Genomic DNA, 10410 nt, shown 5'->3' with positions numbered 1-10410 from the left:
CGTGAAGGGTTTTTAATGGCGATCGCGGTCGGCATTTCACAGGGGGAATGAGAAGACAAAAACCCCGGAGGTTCCCAACTTCTGAGACGTCAACCCCCCCCCTGCGGCGACTGTGGGTTGGGGTGTCAAGAGGTCGAGAGGTATGTAGCGCATGTGGCCCAGTGACGGTGGTCTTGACGGGGACGTGGCCGTGAGGATGGTAGCGGCCCTGGTACTGGCGGGGGGGGCCCGTCACGCCCTCTGGTACGTCCGCGTGCTCACGACGTCTCCTGCCCGGCACGTCTGGAGAGAGGTGGGGGGAGGGGGGGCAGTAAAACAACGGGGTGCTCGACTCCTGTTTCCAGAAAACAAACTAAAACTAAACTACAGCGTGGCCCATGAGTCTGGAATCATCGAGGGAAAGAACTAATTCATGTTGTTGTGTTTCTGCAGGCCCAAGATGTCTCTTGAGTAGTTAGGAAGAACGAGTCCAGATCATTCTACTCGTAGGAAATCGGAGTCAGAGGGAGGTCGCTGTTGAATTTAACAGACTGCATCCAGCCAATAACACAGAGTTGGATCTTTCCCATGAATCCAGACTCACGGGACATCCTGTATTCTTTATTTTACCAGGTGAGGCCCACTGAGCTACGTAGATTTTTCTTTTTGAGAAGCGACCTGGCCACAAATGACAGCTCTAGGGGGGTGGCTTATCACGTGGCAATTTCTCACGGCCAAATAGTCGAAACGCGTGCTTCCAAATGTGGAGGGGAAAACTCAAGAGAAAAATCCACGCGACGACGGGTGGAGAGAGACACGCAAGCTCGAAATATACAGCAGCAGGCGTCAGGGTCGGGATCGAACCAACGACCTCCTGTTATTATTCACAGTTGATTTTTGTCACGCGACTACAATGCCAACGTCGTGTCGGGCACCCTCCTCCATCCATCGTAGCCAAATAAAGTTGTCACGTGAGCATAAAGCACGCCAACTGTTGCTTCGGCACACCGGCATGCTGATAAGTAATCCACACATCCAGCACAGTGGAGGTGGCGAGGGTTGGTGGGTCACTGCACAAATGTTGTGAAACCAACTTCCCATCAAGGAGGTCCCATACCATGATCCCCCCCCCCCCACCAGGAGAATGCGGTACAACAATAATGTGGCCTCCATCTTCGTGGGATTGAGTGTTTCCCCCTCGCACGCGTGGGCTTCCTCCGGGTGCTCCGGTTTCCTCCCACATGTAAACTCGCATTCATTGCCCAATACCACCCAAATACATAGGGGACCGCAGAGCTTTGGAATGTGTTTGCGCGGGCTCACCGCGTCTGTGGTTCCTCCTCGCGCCTCCATTCTCACTCTTGGAGGAGCGAGCGACTACTGTGCGTTGCAAGTTAACATTATTATTATTATTTAACAGTTAGGTCCCATGCTGTGAACGGTTGAATGTTGTGGATCGCCCTTTAGCGGACCGGTTTACCAAAGCAGTCAACAGTGACCGCGTTTGTTCACGCCACAGATTTATGTTACTGCCTGCGTCGGGTGGAGAAGGGCTTAACGACACCACATTAGCACTCACGCGATCCGACCCAAAAATCACTTATGAATCAAACACCGGGGGGGTTGATTCTCGGTCGAGATAATTGACGGTTTTTGGATGATGATGATGACGACGACGACGACGACTTGACTCGTTACCATGATCAACTGATCGCCCTGCAGCTCCCGGATGAGTTGTGTCTCCCGGCCGTCCCAGCGCTGCACGTGGACAAACCGCCCTCCTTCCTGCGTCACGGTGCTCTGTGGGCACCATGGCACAGCACACACCATGCATCACACACACACCATGCATCACACACACACCGCGCATCACACATTATGCAGCGTTCACACGCGCACACACCATGCATCACACATTATGCAGCGTTCACACGCACACACAATGCAGCACACACACATCATGCAGCGTTCACACGCACACACACCATGCAACACACACACATCATGCATCACACACACAATGCATCACACATCATGCAGCGTTCACACGCACACACACCATGCAACACACATCATGCATCACACACACAATGCATCACACATCATGCAGCGTTCACACGCACACACACCATGCATCACACACACACCGTGCATCACACATTATGCAGCGTTCACACGCGCACACACCATGCATCACACATTATGCAGCGTTCACACGCACACACAATGCAGCACACACACATCATGCAGCGTTCACACGCACACACACCATGCAACACACACACATCATGCATCACACACACAATGCATCACACATCATGCAGCGTTCACACGCACACACACCATGCAACACACACACACCATGCATCACACACACACCATGCATCACACGTACACACACCATGCAACACACACACATCATCCAGCGTTCACACACCGTGTAGCACACACACCGTTGCAGCACTCACACCACAAAGCATACATACCAGAGAGCAATCGGCACGATACACACCACGGATGCACACACCACGCACCAATAACATACAGCATCTACATCACACACATAGCCCTCACCGTACACACAAAGACAAATATCTCCTGTATAACCTTCACAGACTGTTGGGGCAAGTGCTGTTAGCGAGCGCATATGAAGGCCGGGACGGTACACGAGAGGGTGGGTGGCCAGCACCACGCCGACCGCCTTTGTCTCCCCAGTAGCGATGTTTTTCCACACCGTACCAGGTACTCATTTGAGGTTGAGTCGACCTAGGGGAGACCCTGCACCGGTTCAGATAATCGTCACTGGTGTTGGCCGTGAGCGGGAATCGAACTCGGGTCGCCGGGTTCGTAGCGCAACGCGCTAACCGCTACCCTACCGCTCACCATCACACACACGCACACAGCCCTCACCACCACACACACACAGCCCTCACCACACACACACACAGCCCTCACCATCACACACACACAGCCCTCACCATCACACACACACAGCCCTCACCACACACACACACAGCCCTCACCATCACACGCACAACCCTCACCACACACACACCGTGGCTCCGAGCTCACCTCAGAGGTCGCAAACGGGTTTTGATTCCTTACCCGTACCCGGCCGCACCAGGGTCGCAAATGGGAACCCGTACCCGGCCGGGTACGGGTTCCCGTTCCCTACCCGTACCCTACCCGAAATGAGTGACGAACGGTGACTCACCAGTGACTCACGGCCTACCCGTACCCGGCCGCATTAGGGTCGCAAACGGCTACCCGTACCCGGCCGGGTATCGGGTTGGGTACGGGTATCGGGTACCCGGTTGCGACCTCTGGCTCACCTTCACTTTCCTGTCATCCGCCGTCGTCTCCTCGAACTCCTCGCCCAGCCTGAAGGTGAGCTCGGTGTTCTTGAAGGTGCTGGCCGTCTTCACGGTGACGGTGCCGTCCCCGCACGTGGCGATGGTCACCGTGGGCTTGGTCAAGCTGCCCGCCTTGCGTGTGGCCATGCCCACGCCTTGCACGGCAGCACACACGCGGGTTAGGGGGAGTCCCCGATCCGCGGATGCTGGCACGGCACGGCACGACAATGGAGCGCCCCTCGCGTGCCGTGCCGGCCTTCAGAGGGTGCTCGCTAACAGCGCTTGCCCCAACAGTTACAGGCTATGCAGGGGATCTTTGTTGTCTCACTGAATGACTGACTGGCTGGCTGCCTGGCTGTCGAGCTGGTTGGGGTGCCTGCTCGGATTTTTTTTCCAGTTTCATTTATTTCATTTATTAAGTATAACCCTGCGAGCCATGCGGCTCTCGACTCGGGTGCAATCGCAACAAAAACAAAAACGTGAACAAGAAACATCTTAAAGTGACTACGCGCAACAGAAAAATCCTGGGGGGGAAAAAACAACAAAGCCTTGAAAGAATGGAGATGCTGGATCGATTGATTGATGGATGACTTGCTGGACGGTTGGATGGACGGCTCGTATGCATGGGTGGATAGCGAGTTTCACTGCCCGTATGGCCAGCTGTCTGTTCGGTGAACTAGCTGGCTGACTGGCTGGTTGACCGGATTATTGTCTGACGGTCTCGCCAGGTTTCAATCTGCTCGGCCGGCTGGCTGACTGAATGAGTGTCTGGCAGTCTTTCTGGCTACCCGGCTCGCTATCTCGATGTCTGGCTGTCGTCTGCCTGCCTTGTAGCTGTGCTTGTAACGTACTTGAGAGAGGCCGTGTGGCCACATCGTCATGCCTCTCTCGCTGTTAACGAGAACAAACAACCAGTGCTTAATTTCAACCGGGTCTGCCGGAAAATGTGTCCAAACCTGGCGCACCACGTCCAGTATGCCCCTCGCTATGGCTACAGCTGCGAGTCTCCTATCAACCTACTCTAGTCTACCAGCCACCCAGAACATTTTCGGGGAGTTGAATTACATTTTAATTCAGAGGATGTGTTCGTGCATGTTGCGATAAACGATGCGTAAATCGACGTTGCTTTTCACTCCACTCCAGTCAACGTTTTGTGTCGGTGACGAAAATAGCGCAGTGTGCTCACACGTACCCAGCTCCTTCAGGTACTCGTCGAAGTTTTTGCTGTCCACCAGCTTCCACGTGCCGCACAACGCCTCCACCATCTTCACAAGGTCGTGAGGAATCTGGCGGGCGGGGGGGGGGACAGGCAGCAGGGGTTAAAGTTCAAGTTCATTTATTAGGTATAGCCCTGTGAGCCATTCGGCTCTTGAATCGGGTGCAACCGCAACAAACAAAAAACAAAAACATGAGCAAAAAAAAACATTTTAAAGTGAATATGTGACTGAGTGCAAACAGAAAATCCAAGAAAAGACAGCAAAATATTGCAGAAAAAACACGCTGTGTGCAAAAATCCCAGTGGGTTAGAGTTTCACACGGGGGCGGGGGAAGACTCACACAGGTGAGGGGGAGACTCACACAGGTGAGGGGAAGACTCACACAGGTATGGAGGAATCACAGGTGTGGAGGCTGCGGCCGTTGGTGGTGCCACGTCGTCTCTTATAGAGCGGTGTGTGACCTCATTGTTCTGCGGTGAAGGGGCGTGGATGAAGGAACGGGTGTGATTTTGTATCTTCCAAGGCCGGATTAAATTTTAATGGGCGGCCAAGAGTTGTTAAAGTTTTGGGAGGACCCAGAATGATAATCGGAATATGAATCCGATGGGATATAAAGCTTTTTTCACAGACCTCTCTATTTAATGCCGTCCTCTCGACTGATTTGCCACCACCAATGCCCCATGATGCCAAACGCATCCATTGTTACTCATCCCGCTTGTTTGAATTGCAGATTTTTGTTTTTAATTCCATATCCGAAGCTGCAAATCTAAATCGAGGTGAACTCACGCGAGGGCTCTGAATTACCAATCGGCACCATGGGCTCTGTCGGAGTGCTCCAGTGTTGAAATTGCAAACATTATAAAGCAGTTTCTGGGTGCACATTTGTTTGACGTTCCACTGAAAATCAGAGGCCCCGGGGACTGTGGCGCCTTAAAGCCCCCCACTGGGTCAATGCGGCCCCCCAGTTTCTTCAGTGTCGATCACCACCACGCGGAGCTGCCGACCTCCCTCGCGACTGCGTTCCATTTCGGATGAGTTGGGGGGGGGGGGGGCACAGCCGTACTCGTTATGTAACGGTGGGGGGTGGGGGGGGGTCTGCCGCATGTGCTGCACACGCACAGATTTTGGCATCGGTAGCAACAGACGTGGGGGGGGGGGGGGGACCAGGGGAAGAGAGAGAGGGCGTTTGCAGGAGATGTCGGATGAAAGAAATATCATCGCCAGCCATGATCAATCCACTGCTGGATGAAAGGCTCCAACCCCAGAAGGCGTCGCCATCTCTCCGGATCCTGTGATGTAAAACAAAAAATCCGCCGAGCTCCTACACACGAGCCGGTTTCGTCGCTCCGTCTCCTCGGCAGACGTGCTCCCACTATACATTCTTTGGGTATCATACACGCACAGATTGCGCACGTAAACGTCACGCTCGAGAGAATGCGGCGAAGCATTGTTACGCACGCTCGGACAAACGACAGAATGATCGTGCATTGTTTCATTGATTTCCACACCCCTCCACCCACCCCCAACAAAAAGCAATATAACTAAGAGATTCAACATTCTGTAACTGCGAATTTCATGGAACGTATGTCGGATTCGTTACCTCGTCTGTAAGTCACGTTTTTGCGACATTCCGTACATTTCGTTTCTGTAGAACGAGGGATGACTGCACAAGGAGAAAGGAAATCCAAGCAGCCGACCCCACGCAACATTGAGACGTTTGTCTGAGAAGACGAATTGGTGAACACATTACAAAGTGACGATCCCTCACAGTAGCCTTTAAGATACCCTTGTGCTGTTAGTAACACCTATTAACGTTGGCAAAGGCACACGCGGTGGTGGGTGGCCTGTAGTACCACCCTCGGCCGCCTTTGTCTCCCCAGTGGCGATGTTTTACACACCGCACCACCTACTCGTTTGAGGCTGAGTCGACCTAGGGGAGGCCCATAACCGGTTCAGATAATCGTCACTGGTGTTTGCCGTGAGCGGGAATCGAACTCGGGTCGCCGGGTTCGTATCGGTAACCCCGATACTACAAAGACAAAGACCCCGTGTAACCTTAACAGACGAAGGGGGCAAGTGCTGTTAGTGAGTAGCACCTATGAAGGCCGATACGGCACACGAGGGGGGGTGGGTGGCCAGCACCACGCCCGACTGCCTTTGTCTCCCCAGTGGTGATGTTTACACACCGCACTAGGTACTAATTTTGAGTCTGAGTCGACCTAGGGGAGGCCTCAGGACCGGTTCAGACAACGGTCACTGGTGTTGGCTGTGAGCAGGAATCGAACTCGGGTTTCCGGGTCCGTAGCGCTCCCCCACATTACACCCTCCTGGCCCAGTAATTATAGACTTGTGGTGGTGATGGTGAGAACAACCTCAACTCAAACCCCAGCTACCGGTTCTGACTGCGTGGGCCATTAAACGATTAGACGAGCCCCATCCTGCATCCTGGATGAGACACTTCGTCTCGGAGCCAGCGTGATGAGGACATGGGAGGGAATCCGTGCCAAGGATTTGGATGCTCGTGCCCGACTCACCGACCTAGTACACGTGCCAACTTCCGGCCAACGTTGGCAAGTGGTTGTATCAACGTTGTCTCAATATTGACCCAACTTTCTCTGTTTGCTGGGGAGCTCCGAGAACAATGGCAGTGTGGAACACCTCAAAAATTCCCGCCGTCATCATTGTTCAGCAGCAGTCTTCTTATTATTCTGATTATTATTTCGTATGGCTGCTGATATAGATGCAGAGCAAACGACTACAATTTCACAATCGGGTGGTCAAGCCAGGCAACAGCGTCAGGAATGGCGGAGTTTATAGCTGTGATGTCTCCTCCGTATTTGTGGATCGGGCATTGCAACAGCCAACCTACCCAGACTATGGGCTATATAGTATCCCACAGTAAAGTAGTCTGCGCTCCTTTAATGGAGGATTAGAACATCTACACGAACTCTGTGCTGAAGTCTGCTCGTCGTGACTCGAAAACTTCGACATTGGGCATTTAACTTCTGAACAACGCGGTAATAAAACATCGGACCTCTCTCAATCATCAACCGCCATGATGTCTGAACCATCATCCAGCATCCACACCCTCACCTCTTCCGTTATTTTCATAATCATCCTCCATCAACCACCAACAAGCAACACCATACACTCTCTCAACCGTCATCCCGGATAGTCCGTCAATCGGCATCTGTGTTCGGGGCGGCAGGAATTGTTTGCACTTGGGTTGTTAAAACCGGGTTCTTTTGCAATACCGTTAACCAAATGAAAAAAAAATCTTGTGAAAACCGGTTACCGATTTTCCAACAATATACACGTCTAACTGAGAAACAGTGGTAGCTCCCACAGTTGTGTAATAGCTTTGCACACTGGACATGCACTCCAGATGTTTCGGAATCCGTTCAATCTCTTCCCCACACAGTGTGCCTCTAAAAACCCAGGAGTTTAAATGGGCACAACCACAGGTCAAGTCAGTCGGGAAGTTGCGCCTGGTGGGGTAAAGTGTGGGTACTTCAACCTCTTTCAACACACACACGTAGGCTTTCGCGACCGATATTATTCATAATAAAGGTTTTCTGGGTTATATCGCGTAAGTATAAACGTTACGACACGTTCATACTTTCGCGATCTAACCCAAAAAAATGTAACCCGTAAAAACAAAGTTTTTCACTATAAATCCTTTATATGCGTGGCGGCTAGAGTCCTTTCGTCCTCTGGCTTGAGATGGCTGCCACCTATGGGTCAGATGATTGCCTGCCACCATTAAGCAATTGGTAATTAAATATTTAAAACATTTTCCCTAAACAGTGTAAAATTTTGGAAATGTTTTTTCACAAAAATAAATTGTCACGCACAGCGAGTCTGTGTGCAAAATATCAGCTCGATTGGATCACGGGAAGTGGGTTAAAAAACGACCGAAAGATTTGCACGGTCGTAAGCAAGCAAGCAAGCACGCAAGCAAGTGAACTTAATATAAAGGATTTAAAAAACGTTTATTTATGACTCTTCCAACACGTCTGACCGGCGTGTAAAGATGTGGCCAAATATCTCCTCGTGGAGGTCCCCTCCACCAGCAGTGACGTGAACAAGCAAGTTGCAGGGCTTGCGCCTTTAGCTTATCAACCGAGTAAATGGTGTGCCTCTGAACCGGCTGCTTTTGGAAACCCCGGTAATCGATTTCGGAAAACGGTTACCGGTTTTGTCGGTTGTTGTTCGAACAACCCCCGAGTTTGTGCTAAGACACCGGGTGGTCGTAGCACTGTGTTCAACTCAGAAACGGAATATGTATTTCTTCTGGAGGAATCCGATGAGCTATAAAGTTATTTTTCTCACTGATGTCCAGTAGGGGCGGGTCAGAACGTTACAACAACAAACAATACAAAAACATGGCAGTAGTGCAAAGCATAGGAAAGGTAAACAAATATAATAACTTAAAAATATATATACACTAAATGTTTTATTATCTTACCAGGTAAAGTCCAATGAGACACCTTTTAAAATCCTTTATATTAAGTTCGCTTGCTTGCTTGCTTACGACCGTGCAAATCTTTCGGTCGTTTTTTTAACCCACTTCCCGTGATCCAATCGAGCTGACATTTTGCACACAGACTCGTTGTGCGTGACAATGCATTTTCGTGAATTTTTTTTCCCATAACTTTACACTTTTTAGGAAATATTTTTTAATATTTAATTACCAATTGCTTAATGGTGGCGGGCAATCATCTGACCCATAGGTGGCAGCCATCTCAAGCCAGAGGACGAGAGGACTCTAGCCGCCACGCATATAAAGGATTTATAGTGAAAAACTTTGTTTTTACGGGTTAATTTTTTTCAGAAGCGACCTGGCCACAAATGATAACTCAACAAAGGGGCCTCATCACGTGGACATTTATAGCAGCAAAATTATCCAAATAATCTAAATGCACGTTCCCATTTAGACCGAGGCTCACTGTAAATAAGAATGTGACAATGAGCCGAGTTGGGGGTTACATTACAGCAGGGGTTAAAGTAGGTTTGGGGTAGAGGCAGGGGTTGTGGTAAGGGTTGAGGTTGGGGTTAAGGGTCGAGGTGATAGTGTAGAGGTAGGGATTGTAGTAAGCGTTGAGGTTGGGGTTAAGGGTCGAGGTGATAGTATAGAGGCAGGGGTTGTGGTAAGGGTTGAGGTTAGGATAAAGGTGGGGTAGGGTAAGGGGCCGTCCATAAATGACGTCACGCACCTGGGGGGGGGGGTCAGACATTTGTGACGATGTGTGACGAGGGGGGGGGTTTGAGAAATGTGACGTCACATCAAAATGCGCAACTTTAAATAAATATAGAATTGTTATAACAACACTAATTGTTATAACAACACTCCTACAACATCAGAGTGCAGCGCCACATTTAATACGCACTACAATGACAATAGTTTAAAGCGATTTGAAGCATGTTTTATTTTCAAAATGGAAATATGGTTTTTGGATGTGACGTCATATTTGAGGGGGGGGGGGGTCTGACTTTGTGACGCCGTGTGACGAGGGGGGGGGGTCAAAAATCGTCCAAAATCGCGTGACGTCATTTATGGACGGCCCCTAAGGGTTCGAGGTAGTTGTCGGAGTGATGCCGGTGTTGGTTTGTTGCCCTTCCTCCGATTAGCACGGTTGGCTACGTACGGCGCGAAAGAAGTTCAACGTACATACGTTGCGGGGTAGTTTGAAGGGTAGGTGCAATCGTGTTCTGGTGTGATCGACGTCGTGTTGACGGTAATGTTGGTGCAGTAGGGCCAGACAGAGGATCTATCCGCCGTCAAGGTAGAGCTCACAGGGAGGGAGGCGCTCACTGCGTCAGAGTGGCCAGCGGGGGGCGTGAGAGGCGGGGCGTGAGAG

The 10410-nt window shown here is 50.9% G+C and overlaps 1 protein-coding gene across 1 annotated transcript; it reads right to left on the bottom strand.

Moving 5' to 3' along the window:
- Positions 1 to 231: 231 nt before the first annotated feature.
- On the bottom strand, positions 232 to 4611 carry LOC144724357 (fatty acid-binding protein, heart-like). The gene is made up of 4 exons (XM_078603424.1): positions 4525 to 4611; positions 3312 to 3487; positions 1666 to 1779; positions 232 to 282 (listed from the first exon to the last, which is right to left on the bottom strand). The coding sequence occupies exons 1-4, from the start codon at positions 4595 to 4597 to the stop codon at positions 232 to 234; spliced, it is 414 nt and encodes a 137-aa protein (XP_078459550.1). The 5' UTR covers positions 4598 to 4611.
- Between the last annotated feature and the right edge of the window lie 5799 nt (positions 4612 to 10410).

The sequence above is a fragment of the Lampetra planeri genome, chromosome 2 (genome assembly GCF_965212315.1).
Source record: "Lampetra planeri chromosome 2, kcLamPlan1.2.h2, whole genome shotgun sequence".
NCBI classification, from domain to species: Eukaryota; Metazoa; Chordata; class Hyperoartia; order Petromyzontiformes; family Petromyzontidae; genus Lampetra; species Lampetra planeri.
This window is presented reverse-complemented; position numbering and strand designations above follow the sequence as displayed.

What these genes read in the sequence shown, in the direction of transcription:
- LOC144724357 (XM_078603424.1), bottom strand. Translation starts at nt 4,597, where the DNA reads ATGGTGGAGGCGTTGTGCGGCACGTGGAAGCTGGTGGACAGCAAAAAC. An exon ending in CGAGTACCTGAAGGAGCTGG is followed by an intron (nt 3,488 to 4,524) that starts GTACGTGTGAGC and finishes CTGCCGTGCAAG; the next exon opens with GCGTGGGCATGGCCACACGC. An exon ending in TGATCATGGTAACGAGTCAA is followed by an intron (nt 283 to 1,665) that starts GTCGTCGTCGTC and finishes ACCTCTCTCCAG; the next exon opens with ACGTGCCGGGCAGGAGACGT.